Below are 18809 nucleotides of genomic sequence, written 5' to 3' on the forward strand. Positions count from 1 at the left end.
TCCACATCTACTGTATCAAGGACTTTCAATATTTGATAGGTTTCAATGAGATCTCCCCTCATTCTTCTAAACTCCAGTGAGTACAGGCCCAGAGACATCAAACACTCCTCATATGTTAAACCTTTCATTCGCCTCTGGACCCTTCCAATGCCAGCACATCCGTTTTTAGATAAAGAGCCCAAAACTGCTCACAATACTTGTCCTTACCCACGAGCGTCTGCATCCAACACATCATTCTCCGCAACTCGTCATATCCAAAGGGACCCTACCGCCAAACATATCTTTACATCCCACCTTCTCTCCACCCTCTGCAGGGGACGCTCCTTCCATGATCCCCTTGTTCATACATCCCTTGCCACTGATCCCCCTCCCGGCACTGATCCTTGCAACAGCCAAAGTGCTCCTCCTCCTCCCTCACCTCCATTCAGGGCCACAAATCATCCTTCCAGGTAAGGCAGCTCTTCACCTGTGAATCTGCTGGGGTTAGCTACTGGTCCGGTGCTCCTGATGTGGCCTCCTCTATATTGGTGAGACCTGCCATAAATTGGGTGACCACTTCATCAAGCACCTCGCTCTATCCGCCAAAAGTGGAACTTTCTGGAGGCAAGGGTTTTAATTCCAATACTCACGGTCTCCTTTTGTGCCACAATGAGGCCATGCCAAAGTGGAGGAGCAGCACCTTGTATTCTGTCTGGGTAGCCTCCAACCTAATGGCATGAATATCAATTTCTTTTGGTGAAAAAACTCCCTCCCCCCTCATCTCTTCTTTCCCGACTCTTGCCTCTTAACTCTTCTCACCTGTCTATTTGCCTATCTGCCACCGCCCCCCCCCCATTCTCCTATGGTTCACTCTCCTCTCCTGTCAGATCTCCTACGGTCCACTCTCCTCTCCTGTCAGATCTCCTGTGGTCCACTCTCCTCTCCTGTCAGATCTCCTGTGGTCCGCTCTCCTCTCCTCTCAGATCTCCTATGGTCCACTCTCCTCTCCTGTCAGATCTCCTATGGTCCACTCTCCTCTCCTGTCAGGTTCCTTGTTCCTCTGCCCTTTCCCTTTCTCATCCACCTGGCTTCACCTGTCATCTTCCAGCTATCCTTCTTCCCCTCCCCCACCTTTTTATTCTGGTGTCCTCCTTGAAGTACTTGAGACTGACTGTTGTAACTGCAGGTCCATTGGGTCTAACATCTGTGATGGGGGAATGGTAGAGGATGTTACATCCGAGCACTTGGGCAAAGTCTGTGAAGGGGAAGTGGCATTTGACAGTTTATTGGGGCTCTTGGAAGCTGTGACTGGTGGGTTTCCCCAGGGCCCTTTGCAACGTGGATGAGAATGTGCAAGGCACAGCTAGTAAAACCCCACCATGGACGGTCCCAAACCCGGCAGCGGCAACAGGAAAGTTGGATATGGAGCTCGTGACCGTAAAAACCCAAAGCTATCGAAACGCCAACAGAAACCTCACAGACCTCATCCCCTGGAGAGGAAGGGTCATCCCCAAGAAAACTCATAAGTTCTGTGGTTAAAACGGAAGCCACAGGGCCGCCCAGCATCCAATTGGCCAGGGATAGAGGACTCCGGTGACCTTCTGTAAGCAGCTCCTGCCCCAACAGGGGAGATGGGTTAGGATGCCTGGAGGGGCAGAAGAGTCCTGGCCTGAAACATCGCCTGTCTACTCTTTTCCATAGATGCTGCCTGGCCTGCTGAGTTCCTCCAGCATCTCACATCAAAGTTGCTGGTGAACACTGTAGGCCAGGCAGCATCTCTAGGAAGAGGTGCAGTCGACGTTTCAGGCCGAGACCCTTCGTCAGGACTAACTGAAGGAAGAGTGAGTAAGGGATTTGAAAGTTGGAGGGGGAGGGGGAGATCCAAAATGATAGGAGAAGACAGGAGGGGGAGGGATGGAGCCAAGAGCTGGACAGGTGATTGGCAAAAGGGGATATGAGAGGATCATGGGACAGGAGGTCCGGGGAGAAGGAAAAGGGGGAGGGGGAAAAAAACCCAGAGGATGGACAAGGGGTATAGTGAGGGACAGAGGGAGAAAAAGGAGAGAGAGAAAAGGAATGTGTGTATATAAATAAATAATGGATGGGGTACAAGGGGGAGGTGGGGCATTAGCGGAAGTCCCTCCAGCATCTTGTGGGTTGTTTGGATTTCCAGCATCTGCAGATTTTCTCAGAGGATGCAGAAGGGGATCACAAGGGCGAGGAAAGAGGACCGGGTCGAGACAACAGAGACTTATGGAGAAGAGGAGTTTGGTGGGTAATAAAATGGACGAGTTGACAGCGCTAGCCGGGAGTCAGAGAACATTTTGGGAGTGCAGTGTTATGTGTTTCACTGAAACGGGGCTGCACGAGGACATTCCCGATCAAAACTTTTCCATGGAGGGCTTCCAGAACGTTCGGGCTGAACTGAAGTGCACTGAGAGTGGGAAGCGTAAAGGAGTTGGGGGCTTGCTGTTCTGGCTAACAACGGGTGGTGCAATCCTGGTCATTTACGATCGAGGAACGTGTTTGTAACCCGGATATTGAACTTTTTACTGTCGGACCTCGACCACACTCCACCGAGATACAACACTGGGCGGCACGGGAGGTCGTTCCTGCCTGTGGCCATCGAACTTCGCAGCTCCTCCCGTGGAGGGTCAGACACCCTGAGCCAATAGACTGGTCCTGGACTTATCTTCCATCTGGCATAGTTTGCATATTGTTGTTTGATTGTTTGTGGTTTTTGTATTTCTATATTTATGCTCTGTACTTGGTTGGTGCAGCCGTAACGAAACCCAATTTCCCTCGGGATCAATAAAGTATATCTATCTATCTGTTGTCAGACGGTGCAACGTCAATCACACTCTGAATCGCTCCCACGCTCAGACTCCGGCCTGTCAATCAGACCCAGCGCTCAGACCCCGCCCCTCCTGCCTGTCAATCATTGCGCTTGCGCTCGGACCTCACAGATTGTCAATCAGACCCAGCGCTCAGACCCCGCCCCTCCTGCCTGTCAATCATTGCGCTTGCGCTCGGACCTCACAGATTGTCAATCAGACCCTGCGCTCAGACCCCGCCACTCCTGCCTGTCAATCAGACCCCGCCACTCCTGCCTGTCAATCAGACCCCGCCCCTTTGGCCTGTCAATCATTGCGCTTGCGCCCGGACCCCACCGACTGTCAATCAGACTCTGCCTGGTAACCGCCCCGTCAGCGCCGCTCACGTCACGTGATGTGTTGCCGGTATCATGGCGCTGCGGTCGCTGCTCTTTCGGTGTATCGGCTTGGGGTTCCTCAGCCTCGGCCTACGTCCCCTGTACGCTGCTCCTGCCCCGGTATCGGACCCAGTCCACAGCCTTGGTGCCCGGTTCGGCCGGGCCAACCTCACCTGCTGGACTTGCAGAGCGCTCGTCACCGCCCTGGACTTCGCTTTGCAGGTGAGAGTGAGAGGGGATGTGGGGAGAGGAGGGAGAGTGGGGTAGGGGCTGTGGAGTGAGTGGGGTAGAGGCTGAGGGGAGGATGGGTGGGTAGAATGTGGGGAGAGGAGGGAGAGTGGGGTAGGGGCTGTGGAGTGAGTGAGGGAGAGGCTGAGGGGAGGATGGGTGGGTAGAATGTGGGGAGAGGAGGGAGAGTGGGGTAGGGGCTGTGGAGTGAGTGAGGGAGGATGGGTGGGTAGAATGTGGGGAGAGGGGGGAGAGTGGGGTAGGGGCTGTGGAGTGAGTGGGGTAGAGGCTGAGGGGAGGATGGGTGGGTAGAATGTGGGGAGAGGAGGGAGAGTGGGGTAGGGGCTGTGGAGTGAGTGGGGTAGAGGCTGAGGGGAGGATGGGTGGGTAGAATGTGGGGAGAGGAGGGAGAGTGGGGTCGGGGCTGTGGAGTGAGTGGGGTAGAGGCTGAGGGGAGGATGGGTGGGTAGAATGTGGGGAGAGGAGGGAGAGTGGGGTAGGGGCTGTGGAGTGAGTGAGGGAGAGGCTGAGGGGAGGATGGGTGGGTAGAATGTGGGGAGAGGAGGGAGAGTGGGGTAGGGGCTGTGGAGTGAGTGAGGGAGGATGGGTGGGTAGAATGTGGGGAGAGGAGGGAGAGTGGGGTAGGGGCTGTGGAGTGAGTGGGGTAGAGGCTGAGGGGAGGATGGGTGGGTAGAATGTGGGGAGAGGAGGGAGAGTGGGGTAGGGGCTGTGGAGTGAGTGGGGTAGAGGCTGAGGGGAGGATGGGTGGGTAGAATGTGGGGAGAGGAGGGAGAGTGGGGTAGGGGCTGTGGAGTGAGTGAGGGAGGATGGGTGGGTAGAATGTGGGGAGAGGAGGGAGAGTGGGGTAGGGGCTGTGGAGTGAGTGGGGTAGAGGCTGAGGGGAGGATGGGTGGGTAGAATGTGGGGAGAGGAGGGAGAGTGGGGTAGGGGCTGTGGAGTGAGTGAGGGAGGATGGGTGGGTAGAATGTGGGGAGAGGAGGGAGAGTGGGGTAGGGGCTGTGGAGTGAGTGAGGGAGAGGCTGAGGGGAGGATGGGTGGGTAGAATGTGGGGAGAGGAGGGAGAGTGGGGTAGGGGCTGTGGAGTGAGTGAGGGAGGATGGGTGGGTAGAATGTGGGGAGAGGAGGGAGAGTGGGGTAGGGGCTGTGGAGTGAGTGGGGTAGAGGCTGAGGGGAGGATGGGTGGGTAGAATGTGGGGAGAGGAGGGAGAGTGGGGTCGGGGCTGTGGAGTGAGTGGGGTAGAGGCTGAGGGGAGGATGGGTGGGTAGAATGTGGGGAGAGGAGGGAGAGTGGGGTAGGGGCTGTGGAGTGAGTGGGGTAGAGGCTGAGGGGAGGATGGGTGGGTAGAATGTGGGGAGAGGAGGGAGAGTGGGGTCGGGGCTGTGGAGTGAGTGAGGGAGAGGCTGAGGGGAGGATGGGTGGGTAGAATGTGGGGAGAGGAGGGAGAGTGGGGTAGGGGCTGTGGAGTGAGTGGGGTAGAGGCTGAGGGGAGGATGGGTGGGTAGAATGTGGGGAGAGGAGGGAGAGTGGGGTAGGGGCTGTGGAGTGAGTGGGGTAGAGGCTGAGGGGAGGATGGGTGGGTAGAATGTGGGGAGAGGAGGGAGAGTGGGGTAGGGGCTGTGGAGTGAGTGGGGTAGAGGCTGAGGGGAGGATGGGTGGGTAGAATGTGGGGAGAGGAGGGAGAGTGAGGTAGGGGCTGTGGAGTAAGTGGGGTAGAGGCTGAGGGGAGGATGGGTGGGTAGAATGTGGGGAGAGGAGGGAGAGTGGGGTAGGGGCTGTGGAGTGAGTGAGGGAGAGGCTGAGGGGAGGATGGGTGGGTAGAATGTGGGGAGAGGAGGGAGAGTGGGGTAGGGGCTGTGGAGTGAGTGAGGGAGAGGCTGAGGGGAGGATGGGTGGGTAGAATGTGGGGGTGATAGTGGACAGAGTGGGGTAGGGGCTGTGGAGTGAGTGAGGGAGGATGGGTGGGTAGAATGTGGGGAGAGGGGGGAGAGTGGGGTAGGGGCTGTGGAGTGAGTGGGGTAGAGGCTGAGGGGAGGATGGGTGGGTAGAATGTGGGGAGAGGAGGGAGAGTGGGGTCGGGGCTGTGGAGTGAGTGAGGGAGAGGCTGAGGGGAGGATGGGTGGGTAGAATGTGGGGAGAGGAGGGAGAGTGGGGTAGGGGCTGTGGAGTGAGTGGGGTAGAGGCTGAGGGGAGGATGGGTGGGTAGAATGTGGGGAGAGGAGGGAGAGTGGGGTAGGGGCTGTGGAGTGAGTGAGGGAGAGGCTGAGGGGAGGATGGGTGGGTAGAATGTGGGGAGAGGAGGGAGAGTGGGGTAGGGGCTGTGGAGTGAGTGAGGGAGGATGGGTGGGTAGAATGTGGGGAGAGGAGGGAGAGTGGGGTCGGGGCTGTGGAGTGAGTGAGGGAGAGGCTGAGGGGAGGATGGGTGGGTAGAATGTGGGGAGAGGAGGGAGAGTGGGGTAGGGGCTGTGGAGTGAGTGAGGGAGAGGCTGAGGGGAGGATGGGTGGGTAGAATGTGGGGAGAGGAGGGAGAGTGGGGTAGGGGCTGTGGAGTGAGTGAGGGAGGATGGGTGGGTAGAATGTGGGGAGAGGGGGGAGAGTGGGGTAGGGGCTGTGGAGTGAGTGAGGGAGAGGCTGAGGGGAGGATGGGTGGGTAGAATGTGGGGAGAGGAGGGAGAGTGGGGTAGGGGCTGTGGAGTGAGTGAGGGAGGATGGGTGGGTAGAATGTGGGGAGAGGGGGGAGAGTGGGGTAGGGGCTGTGGAGTGAGTGGGGTAGAGGCTGAGGGGAGGATGGGTGGGTAGAATGTGGGGAGAGGGGGGAGAGTGGGGTAGGGGCTGTGGAGTGAGTGGGGTAGAGGCTGAGGGGAGGATGGGTGGGTAGAATGTGGGGAGAGGAGGGAGAGTGGGGTAGGGGCTGTGGAGTGAGTGGGGTAGAGGCTGAGGGGAGGATGGGTGGGTAGAATGTGGGGAGAGGAGGGAGAGTGGGGTAGGGGCTGTGGAGTGAGTGGGGTAGAGGCTGAGGGGAGGATGGGTGGGTAGAATGTGGGGAGAGGAGGGAGAGTGGGGTCGGGGCTGTGGAGTGAGTGGGGTAGAGGCTGAGGGGAGGATGGGTGGGTAGAATGTGGGGAGAGGAGGGAGAGTGGGGTCGGGGCTGTGGAGTGAGTGGGGTAGAGGCTGAGGGGAGGATGGGTGGGTAGAATGTGGGGAGAGGAGGGAGAGTGGGGTAGGGGCTGTGGAGTGAGTGGGGTAGAGGCTGAGGGGAGGATGGGTGGGTAGAATGTGGGGAGAGGGGGGAGAGTGGGGTAGGGGCTGTGGAGTGAGTGGGGTAGAGGCTGAGGGGAGGATGGGTGGGTAGAATGTGGGGAGAGGAGGGAGAGTGGGGTAGGGGCTGTGGAGTGAGTGGGGTAGAGGCTGAGGGGAGGATGGGTGGGTAGAATGTGGGGAGAGGAGGGAGAGTGGGGTAGGGGCTGTGGAGTGAGTGAGGGAGGATGGGTGGGTAGAATGTGGGGAGAGGAGGGAGAGTGGGGTAGGGGCTGTGGAGTGAGTGGGGTAGAGGCTGAGGGGAGGATGGGTGGGTAGAATGTGGGGAGAGGAGGGAGAGTGGGGTAGGGGCTGTGGAGTGAGTGAGGGAGAGGCTGAGGGGAGGATGGGTGGGTAGAATGTGGGGAGAGGAGGGAGAGTGGGGTAGGGGCTGTGGAGTGAGGGAGAGGGGAGGGGAGGATGGGTGAGTAGAATGTGGGGAGAGGAGGGAGAGTGGGGTAGGGGCTGTGGAGTGAGTGAGGGAGGATGGGTGGGTAGAATGTGGGGAGAGGGGGGAGAGTGGGGTAGGGGCTGTGGAGTGAGTGGGGTAGAGGCTGAGGGGAGGATGGGTGGGTAGAATGTGGGGAGAGGAGGGAGAGTGGGGTAGGGGCTGTGGAGTGAGTGGGGTAGAGGCTGAGGGGAGGATGGGTGGGTAGAATGTGGGGAGAGGAGGGAGAGTGGGGTCGGGGCTGTGGAGTGAGTGAGGGAGAGGCTGAGGGGAGGATGGGTGGGTAGAATGTGGGGAGAGGAGGGAGAGTGGGGTAGGGGCTGTGGAGTGAGTGGGGTAGAGGCTGAGGGGAGGATGGGTGGGTAGAATGTGGGGAGAGGAGGGAGAGTGGGGTAGGGGCTGTGGAGTGAGTGGGGTAGAGGCTGAGGGGAGGATGGGTGGGTAGAATGTGGGGAGAGGAGGGAGAGTGGGGTCGGGGCTGTGGAGTGAGTGGGGTAGAGGCTGAGGGGAGGATGGGTGGGTAGAATGTGGGGAGAGGAGGGAGAGTGGGGTCGGGGCTGTGGAGTGAGTGGGGTAGAGGCTGAGGGGAGGATGGGTGGGTAGAATGTGGGGAGAGGAGGGAGAGTGGGGTAGGGGCTGTGGAGTGAGTGAGGGAGGATGGGTGGGTAGAATGTGGGGAGAGGAGGGAGAGTGGGGTAGGGGCTGTGGAGTGAGTGGGGTAGAGGCTGAGGGGAGGATGGGTGGGTAGAATGTGGGGAGAGGAGGGAGAGTGGGGTAGGGGCTGTGGAGTGAGTGGGGTAGAGGCTGAGGGGAGGATGGGTGGGTAGAATGTGGGGAGAGGAGGGAGAGTGGGGTCGGGGCTGTGGAGTGAGTGGGGTAGAGGCTGAGGGGAGGATGGGTGGGTAGAATGTGGGGAGAGGAGGGAGAGTGGGGTCGGGGCTGTGGAGTGAGTGGGGTAGAGGCTGAGGGGAGGATGGGTGGGTAGAATGTGGGGAGAGGAGGGAGAGTGGGGTAGGGGCTGTGGAGTGAGTGAGGGAGGATGGGTGGGTAGAATGTGGGGAGAGGAGGGAGAGTGGGGTCGGGGCTGTGGAGTGAGTGGGGTAGAGGCTGAGGGGAGGATGGGTGGGTAGAATGTGGGGAGAGGAGGGAGAGTGGGGTAGGGGCTGTGGAGTGAGTGGGGTAGAGGCTGAGGGGAGGATGGGTGGGTAGAATGTGGGGAGAGGAGGGAGAGTGGGGTCGGGGCTGTGGAGTGAGGGAGAGGGGAGGGGAGGATGGGTGAGTAGAATGTGGGGGTGATAGCTGGGAGAGTGGTGTCTTTGGGGGAGGGGCAGGGTTGGGTTCTAGGGAAATGGGATGAGGGCAGAGTTTTGGCTGTGCAGGATGGGATCCTGGGGTAGGTTGGGAACCTGGCCTAAAGGGGTGGGGGATGAGGATAGAGAGAGGGAAGAGTGAGTGTGGGAGTGATGTGGTCTAGGGTAGGGGAAAGCGCACTGGGTTTGGGAGACACATGGGTGTGTGTGGGACGGGGTTGAGCTGGTACCAGGGATATGGGTAGAGTTGTGGATAACCTGGTGGTCTCAGTTGGCGGGAAGACCTTGGCTGGACTGGGATGTAGGGGGTCTCTGTGGGGTGTGAGGGTGGGGGTAGAAGGGAAGGGTGGGTGATGGTGACCTCAGAGTGGGGTGGGAGAGTATCCTGCATTGTGGGTGGTGTACATCAGCCACGGGGTTCTTTAACCACACATCCTGACCAGAGGAAGTGTGAGGAGTTTATGACAAGGTAGCTATTCGGCCCGTAATGACCACACGATGGTGGGAGATTCTCACTCAGTACCACCTCCTTTGGAACTCAATACCTAAATCGATAAAACGGATGCAGACACGGTCGACAATTTTAAATGCCAGCTCAAGGCCTATTTATTTAACCTTGCTCTTAACTAACATCCTTGTCTTTTTATGTTTTCACTTTATTCCATTGTAAGCACTTTGAACTATGTAGTTTGAGTAAAAATGGTCCATAAATAAATAATTAAATAATTGTTATTAAATGCAGGGAGAATTCCTGCCTCTCCTACCGTAAGACCAATGTTCCTTGTAATTTGTAATGACCAGTGTGCATAAAGACCTTGTGCTGTGCAATTTTTTGCCCAGTGGCGACAATCTGTGCACACTGAATTTGGTATATAGAAGTATTAATTTTAACAGCTAGCAAAATGCTGTCAATAAGAACTTTGATCTCCTCTTGGTTTGATCATTTGTGCTCTCATTCATCTGCATCTGTAGTGGGTGATGAAGGATTTTCTCACCGGAGCTTTTGCACACTGTCCATATAGTCATAGTCATACTTTATTGATCCCGGGGGAAATTGGTTTTTGTTACAGTTGCACCATAAATAATAAATAGTAATAAAACCATAAATAGTTAAATAGTAATATGTAAATTAAGCCAGGAAATAAGTCCAGGACCAACCTATTGGCTCAGGGTGTCTGACTCTCCAAGGGAGGAGTTGTAAAGTTTGATGGCCACAGGCAGGAATGACTTCCTATGACGCTCTGTGTTGCATCTCGGTGGAATGAGTCTCTGGCTGAATGTACTCCTGTGCCCACCCAGAACATTATGTAGTGGATGGGAGACATTGACCAAGATGACATGCAACTTGGACAGCATCCTCTTTTCAGACACCACCGTGAGAGAGTCCAGTTCCATCCCCACAACATCACTGGCCTTACGAATGAGTTTGTTGATTCTGTTGGTGTCTGCTACCCTCAGCCTGCTGCCCCAGCATACAACAGCAAACATGATAGCACTGGCCACCAAAGACTCGTAGAACATCCTCAGCATCGTCCAGCAGATGTTAAAGGACCTCAGTCTCCTCAGGAAATAGAGACGGTTCTGACCCTTCTTGTAGACAACCTCATTGTTCTTAGACCAGTCCAGTTTATTGTCAATTCGTATCCCCAGGTATTTGTAATCCTCCACCATGTCCACACTGACCCCCTGGATGGAAACAGGGGTCACCGGTACCTTAGCTCTCCTCAGGTCTACCACCAGCTCCTTTAAGCTGAAGATAATTCTGCTCACACCATGTGACAAAGTTTCCTACAGTAGCCCTGTACTCAGCCTCATCTCCCTTGCTGATGCATCCAACTATGGCAGAGTCATCCGATAACTTCTGAAGATGACAAGACTCTGTGCAGTAGTTGAAGTCCGAGGTGTAAATGGTGAAGGGAAAGGGAGACAAGACAGTCCCCTGTGGAGCCCCAGTGCTGCTGATCACTCTAATGACGCTTTAAAACATCAAGTTTCCAAATATCACTCCACTTCTTCCCACTTGCGAATTCTTCAGCAACTTTTGCATTGCAACAATACATGCAGGTAACACCAGTTTCTGTATTGTGCATAAATATTTCTTGTAGCTGCACATTCCTAACCTCATGAGCTTTAGGTGTAATAGTTTCCACTGTTTCATTAAATCATTCTGCTTTAACTGAACTAACAGTTCTTATGTGCTTCATGCACTTTGCTTCTTTGGAATTCGACATAGTGAGTCAATAATTTATTCAATAAAAACGGTATAAATAAGACAGTTCTAAAATCTGCAGGCAAATCATCGCAAACTTCATGTCATCAACACCGTCCGCATCAGAAACTGGAAAAGGAATTGTGATCGTGTATGATCGTGAAATATACTTGTTGGTCAGATAATGTCGGGAATCAAAAAGTTGAACATAGTGTGACAGAATTGAAAACAGTGAATAGAGGATGAAGGTGTTGTATCTGAATGCGCACGGTATATGGAATAAGGTAGATGAACTTGCAGCATTGTTGCAGATTGGCAGGTTTGATGTTGTAGTTACTGAATCGTGGCTGAAAGAAGATTCTAGCTGGGAGCTGAATGTCCAAGGTTACACAATGTATCGGAAGGACAGGGAGGAAGGTGGAGGGGTGGCATTGCTGTGTTGGTAAAAACGAAATCAAATCATTAGATAGAGGTGACATAGGGTGGAAGGTGTTGCTTCCCTACTTCCTCAACACTAGCTGCCCCTCCACTGTAAAGAAATGTCAGGAAGCATACGGTCATGCACTTTGGTAGAAGAAATGAAATGGTTGATTATTTTCTAAATGGAAATGCATAATTCCACAGATTCACCACCTCTGATTTACCAAATTCCTCCTCATCTCTGTTCTAAATGGATATCCCTCTATTCTGAGGCTGCACCCTCTGGTCCTCAGTTCCCCCACTACAGGAAACATCCTCTCCACTCAGATGTGCCGATCCCTTTAGCGATGCTGACCGCAGGCTGTGATATCAAAGTTGCAATGAACATGTTCCCAATTGCTAACTTTGCGGTCGAAACAAGCTTACTCAGTGAAGGCAAGATGAGTCAGTCCCATCGCTGTGGTCTGATCACTGTGGGAAACCTTTCTGTCTCATGTCACACAACGGGAGGAACTGAGCAAGTTGGGCAGCAGCTAGGGAGAGGAAAAAACAGTCATCGGGAATCTTTGTCCTCTTATCTCTTTGATTAAACCTGCTTCTTGACTCATAGAACATTATAGCACAGTACAGATGTTGTGCTGATCTTTTAAACTACTCTAAGATCAATCTAACCCTTCCTTCCTACATAACCTCCATTTTTCTTTCATTCAAAGATTCAAAAAACTTTGTCATTCTAACCATTCTTCAGCTCTGCAGGGCAGAATGAGACAGTGTTTCCCAGGAGCAGTGCAATCATAACATCACAAATGCAACACTAAGTAATAAACATAACAATAAATAGTAAAACACAGCAGCCACATGTCAGTTAAAATCAAGTTAAAAGTGTCCAAAGCAGAATCAGGTACAGCAGCTATTTAGCAGTCTGACTTCAACCATCATAATTAAAGAGTCTCTTATATGCCTCTAATGTATCTCCCTCTACCACCACTTACGTGTTCCACACACCTACCACTCTCAGGGTGAAAAAAAATTCTGACATCCCCACGATTCATTCTCCAATCTCCTTAAAATTAGGGTGCAGAGTAAATTTATTATCAAAGTACGTATACATTATGTCACCATATACTACCCTGAGATTCATTATCTTGCAGGCATTAATAGTAGAACAAAGAAATACAGAACTACATGCAATCAACCAGTGTGCAAAAGAAGGCACGTTGTGCAGGTATCAATACGATTGAAAGAGTACAGAAGAAATTTACAAGGATGTTGCAGGGACTTGAGGGCCTGAGTTATGGGGAACAGTTGAATTGGTTTGGACTTCATTCCCTGCAGTGTAGGAGAATGAGTGGAGATTTGATAGAGGTGTATAAAATTGAGGGGTATAGATAGGGTCAACGCAAGCAGGCTTTTTCCACTGAGGTTGGGTGGGACTACAACTCGAGGTCATGGGTTAAGGGTGAAAGGTGAAATGTTTGAGAAACACGAGGGGAAGCTTCAATCAGAGGGTGGAATGGGCTGCCAGCACAAGTGGTGAATGTGAGCTTGATCTCGACATTTAAGAGAAATTTGGATAGGTACATGGATGGGAGGGATGTGGTCTGGGTGCAGGTCAGTGGAACAAGGCAGATAAATAGTTTGGCATGGACTAGATGGGCTGAAGGGCCTGTTTCAATGACTCTATAATACGTAAATAAATTATGCCCCTCATATGAACTATTTTCATTCTGGGGAAAAGTCAGGCTGACCACTCAAACTCTGCCACATCTCAGAGATAATTCTCACACAAGATAACAGCCCATTGTGTAACGGTCACTATCAGTCTCTCTCTCCTTGTCTTGTTTTATCTCCAGTCTGTTTGCTTTGCACACACCCCTCTCTGCACATAACAATTGATAAAAAATTTCTCGATTTTAGATCAGAAGCTGGGAGTACAATTGGGCCTTTTGGCCTGACAGTCTGCTCTGCTATTCCACCATGGCTGATTTATTATCCCTTTTAACCCCGTTCTCCTGCCTCCTCCCTGTAACCTTTCACCCTGAGTAATCAAGAACCTATCAACCTCTGCTTTAAATATACTCAATAACTTGGCCTTCACAGCTGTCTGTGGCAGTGAATTCCACAGATTCACCAGCCTCTGGCTAAAGAAATTCCTCCTCATCTCTGTTCTCAATGGAAGTCGCACTAGTTTGAGTCTGTCCTCTGGTCCTAGACTTCCCCGCTATAGGAAACATCCACTTCACATCTACCCTACCTAGGCCTTCCAACATTTGACGGATTTCAATGAGACCTAACCCCCTGCCCCACTCACCCCCCCCCACATTCTTCTAAACTCCAGCAAATACAGGCCCAGATCCTTCAATGCTTCTTGTACATTTCTTTCATTCTCGTGACTCTCCTCTGGTATCTCCCCAGTTTCAGCACATCCTTTTTTAGATAAGGGGCCCAAAGCTGCTCATGATACTTCAAGTGAGACCTCACCAGTACTTTATAAAGCCTCAGCATTACATTCTTGCTTTTATATTCTAATCCTCTTGAAATGAATGCTAATGTTGCACTTGCCTTCCTCACCACCAATTCAACCTGCAAAATAACCTTCAGGGAATCCTGCACCGGGTCTCCCAAGTCCCCTTGCACCTCTGAGTTTTGAATTTTTTTCCAAATTTAGAAAATTTTATATTGACTGCTTGCCTTCCACAGTGAGATTAGCAACGGCAGAATAGAGGTTTTGAGCTCAGTATCATACAAAGGAGAAGGTGCGTGTTGCAGTCCAAGCTTGGACTGGGTGTGAATTTGTGATTATCTGTTTCTCTGGCATCTTTTAAGTCCCAAGATCAGTGTGCAAAAGTAATGTTCTACCCTGTTACACTGTGGTCTTTCTCTGGGTTTGTGTGGCATTGTCAGTTCTGCTAACCTCTCGTGATCAGCATCCTGTCGGTGATATAGAACGTAGACCAGTACAGCGCAGCAACCATCCATTCCAATTAAATTAGTAATCAAACAGCTAACTAAGCTCATATCCTTTCATATTCCTCACATTCATAGGGATATCTAAACGCTTCTTAAAATTCCCTAATGTATCGGCCTCTCCTGCCAGCCCAGGCTGTGCATTCCAGGCACCCACCACTTGCTGTGTATTTTTAAAAAAAACAAACAAACTTGCCTCTCATATCTCCTTTGAAATTGTGTTCTCTCATTTTAAATATGTCTCCGGTATTAGAGATTTTAACCCTGGGGAAAAGATAGTGTCTGTCCACTCTGTCTGTGCCTCTCATAATCTTCTAAAGCTCTATCAGATCTCCCCTCAGCTGCAGAGAAAACAACCCGTGTTTGTCCAACCTCTCATTGTAGCACATGCCCTGTGATCCAGGCAGTATCCTGGTAAATCTCTTCAGCACCCTCTTCAAAGCCTCAACATCCTTTAACGGGGTGACCAAAACTGTATGCAGTACTCCATATGCAGCCGAACTGGAGTTTTATAAAGCTGCAACACAACTTCCTGAGGTTTGAACTCACTGCCTTGACTAATAAAAACAAGCAATTCCATAAGCCGCCTTAACCACCCGATCAACCTGTGTAACCACTTTCCGGGAGGTATGAACTTGGATAGGGTCCTCTGCTCATCTTTGCATTTGGCTGGGTTAAACTCTGCTATTACTCTGCCCATTACTGCCGCTGTGATATCCATTCTCGTCCACTGCCTTAAATTCTGTAGCTTTAAAGCCCAGACATGCTCTTGGTTCTGCTTGTTTTGATCTCCTGGTGTATCTGTAAACAACAGCCAAGGCAAAGCACAGCAACTTTCAGTCAGTTTAACAAGCACCTCTGTCGCTTCACACTCAGTTACTCAAAGACCTCGGTGTACACTCAGTGGCCACACACTGTACCTAAAGCCCATCCACTTCAAGGTTCAGCATGTCGTGCGCTCAGAGATGCTTTTCTGCACACCACCGTTGTAATGTGTGGTTACTCGAATTACTGTCAGTTTGAACCAGTCTGCTCTGATCCCTCTCATTAGCAAAGCAGTTTCGCCCACAGAACTGCTGCTCACTGGATTTTTTTTGGTTTTTGCACCAATCTCTGTAAACTTTGGAGACTGTTGTGTGTGAAAATCCCAGAAGATCAGTTTCTGAGATACTGAAACCACCCTATCTGGCACTAACAATCATTCCGGCCCGCTGCCCCGGGATCAGTAAAGTATGACTATGACTATCAGTCACTTAGATCCCCATTCTGATGTTTGTTCTGAACAACAACTGAACTCTTGACCATGTCTACGTGCTTTTGGGCATTGAATTGCTGCCACATGATTGGCTGATTAGATATTTGTATTAACGAGCAGGTGCACCTAATAAAGGGGCCACAGTGTATCAGTGATTTGGATGAAAATGTCGATGGATGGATTAGCAAGTTTGCAGATGACACCAATATGATGGAAATATGGACTGTTTGAAGGACTGGCCATAAGACATGGGAGCAGAATTAGAGCATTTGGCCATGGTCTCCTCCACCATTCCATCATGACTGATCTATTTCACTCTCAATCCCATTGGCCTGCTTTCCTCGTAACTTTTCACACCAGGAGTCCCCAACCTTTTGCGCACCGGTTTAATATTGACAATATTCTTGCGGACCCCGCGTGCGTTCAAGCTCAACAGTGGGCATGACAGGGAATGAGGAAAGGTGCAGCTGACTCCTATCGCCAAATCGTATCGTTTCCTCGCGGCCCGGAGCACACATTTATGGCCTGGTGGTTGGGGACCACTGCCCTATCTAATCGAGAACCTATCAACCTCCACCTTAAATACACCCAATGACTTAGCCTCTGCAGCCACCTGTGGCATTGAATTCCACAGATTCACCACTCTCTGGCTAAAGGGATTCTTCCTCATTTCCATTCTAAGTGGAATTCCCTGAAAAGGCTGTGCCCTTTGGTCATAGACTCACTCACCTCAGGAAGCATCCTCTCCATATCCACTCCATCTAGGCCTTCCAATGTTCGATAGATTTCAATGACGTCCCCTCTCATTCTTTTAGATTTTAGCGAGTAAAGGCCCAGAACCTTCAATTGCTCCTCATATGTTAACCCTTTCATTCTTGGAATCATTCTCCTGAACCTTCGGGTTCTCTCTAATGCCGCTACATCTTTTCTTACAAACCCCATTTCCAGAAAAGTTGGGATATTTTCCAAAATGCAATAAAAACAAATATCTGATATGTTAATTCACGTGAACCTTTATTTAACTGACAAAAGTACAAAGAAAAGATTTTCAATAGTTTTACTGACCAACTTAATTGTATTTTGTAAACATACACAAATTTAGAATTTGATGGCTGCAACACACTCAACAAAAGTTGAGACAGAGTTAAAATAAGATTGAAAAGTGCACAGAATATTCAAGTAACACCGGTTTGGAAGACTCCACATTAAGCAGGCTAATTGGTAGCAGGTGAGGTATCATGACTGGGTATAAAAGTAGCGTTCGTCAAAGGCTCAGTCTTTGCAAGCAAGGATGGGTTGTGGCTCACCCCTTTGTGCCAAAATTCATGAGAGAATTGTTAGTCAGTTGAAAAGGAACATTTCTCAACGCAAGATTGCAGAGAATTTAGGTCTTTCAACATCTACAGTACATAATATTGTGAAAAGATTTAGAGAATTCAGTGACATCTCAGTGCGTAAAGGGCAAGGTCTGAAACCACTGTTGAATGTGCGTGATCTTCAGCATTACATCCTTGTTTTAGTATTCTAATCCTCTCGAAACAAATATGAACATCACATTTGCCTTCCTCACCATCTACTCAACCTGCAAGTTAACCTTTAGGGAATCCTGCACAAGGACTCCCAAGTCCCTTTGCACCTTAGATTTTTGAATATTCTTCCCGTTTAGAAAAGAGTCTACACCTTCATTTCTTCTGTCAAAGTGCATGACCATACACTTCCCAACACTGTATTCTATCTGCCACTTCTTTTCCTTTTCTCCTTGCCTGTCTAAGTGTTTCTGCAGCCTCCCTGCTTTCTCAACAGTACCTGCCGCTCCACCTATCTTTGTATTGTCTGCAAACGTGGCCACAAATCCATAAGTTCCACCATCCAAATCATTGACCTACAATGTAAAAATAAGCAGTCCTAACAATGTCTGATCCCTGTGGATCTCCGCTAGTCACTGGCAGCCAATCAGAATAGGCTCACTTTTCCCCCACTCTTTGCCTCCTGTCAATCAGCCAATGGTCTATCCATGCTCTTTCCTGTAATGCCATGGGATCTTACCTTGCTAAGCAGCCTTGCCCAGCATCTTGTCATAGACCTTCTGAACATCCCAAGTACACAAAATCCACCAATTCTCCTTTGTCCTGCTTGGTATTTCCTCAAAGAATTCCAACAGATCTGTCAGGCAAGATTTTCCCTTAAGAAAACCATGCTGACACAGACCCATTTTATCATTAGTCTCCAAGTACCCCGAAACCTCATCTTTAACGATTGACTGCAACACTTTCCCAACCACTGAGGTAAGGCTAACTGGCCTACAATTTTCTTTCTTCTGCCTCCCTCCCTTCTTAAAGAGTGGAGTGACATTTGCAATTTTCCAGTCCTCTGAAGCCATTCCAGAAGCTATTGATTCTTTGAAGATCATTACTAATGCCTCCACATTCTCTTCAGCCACCTCTTTCAGAATCCTTGGGTGTCGTCCATGTGGTGCAGGTGACCTACCTTTGTTCAGACTTTTCAGCTTCCCAAGCACCTTTTCCTTTGTAAGATCAACTGCACTCAACTCTGTCCCCTGACTTGTTTAAACTTCTGACATATAGCTGGTGTCTTCCACAGTAAAAACTGATGCAAAATACTTAGTCAGTTCGTCCGGCATTTCCTTGCACCCTTACAGATATTTATGTCTGTAAAAAGAAGTTTTGGTATCCTCTTTGATATTATAGGCTAACTATATTTCATCTTTTCCTTCTGACTTTTTTTAAAAAGTTTCCCAATCCCCTAGCCTCCCAATAGTCTTTGCTCTGTTATTTGCCTTCTCTTTTGCATTTATGTTGGCTTTGACTTCCCTTGCCAACCACTGTTGCGTTATTCTGCCTTTAGAATACTACTACTTTGGGATGTACCTGTTCTGCGCAGTTTGAATTGCTCCCAGAAGCTTCAGTCATTGCTGCTGTGCCATCATCCCTGCTCGTGTCCCCCTTCAATCAACTTTGGTCAGTTCTTCTCTCATGCCACTGTAATTCCCTTTACTTCACTGTAATACTGATTCGTCTGACTTTAGCTTCCCCTTCTCAAATTGCAGGGTGAATTCTGTTATGTTATGATTGGCTCTTGAGGGTTTCTTTACCTTAAACTCCCTAATCAAATCTGGTTCATTACACAGCACCCAATCCAGAATAGCAGATTCTGTAATGGCCTCAACCACAGGCTGCTCTAAAACGACATCTCATAGGCATTCTACAAATTCAGTCTTGGGATCCAGCACCAACCTGAATTTCCCACTCTACCTGCATATTGACTATTGTAACATTGTCCTTTTTACAATGCCTTTTCTTTCTCCTGTTGTATTTTGTAGGCTACATCCTGCTACTGTTTAGGGCCTGTATATATCTTTCATCAGGGTCTTTTTACCCTTGCAGTTTCATAGCTCTACCCACAAGGATTTTATATTTTCCGATCCTACGTCACCGCTTTGTCAGGA

The 18809-nt window shown here is 50.5% G+C and overlaps 1 protein-coding gene across 1 annotated transcript in view; it reads left to right on the forward strand.

The window, feature by feature from the left end:
- The first annotated feature begins 3192 nt into the window (after nucleotides 1-3192).
- smpd1 (sphingomyelin phosphodiesterase 1) overlaps nucleotides 3193-18809 on the forward strand; it is a 34141-nt gene continuing 18524 nt past the window's right edge. Inside the window, exon 1 of the mRNA XM_072262425.1 lies at nucleotides 3193-3412. Coding sequence (XP_072118526.1) covers nucleotides 3224-3412 — 189 coding nt within the window. The 5' untranslated portion in view covers nucleotides 3193-3223. The remainder of the gene's footprint in view (nucleotides 3413-18809) is intronic.

The sequence above is a fragment of the Mobula birostris genome, chromosome 7 (genome assembly GCF_030028105.1).
Source record: "Mobula birostris isolate sMobBir1 chromosome 7, sMobBir1.hap1, whole genome shotgun sequence".
NCBI lineage: Eukaryota > Metazoa > Chordata > Chondrichthyes > Myliobatiformes > Myliobatidae > Mobula > Mobula birostris.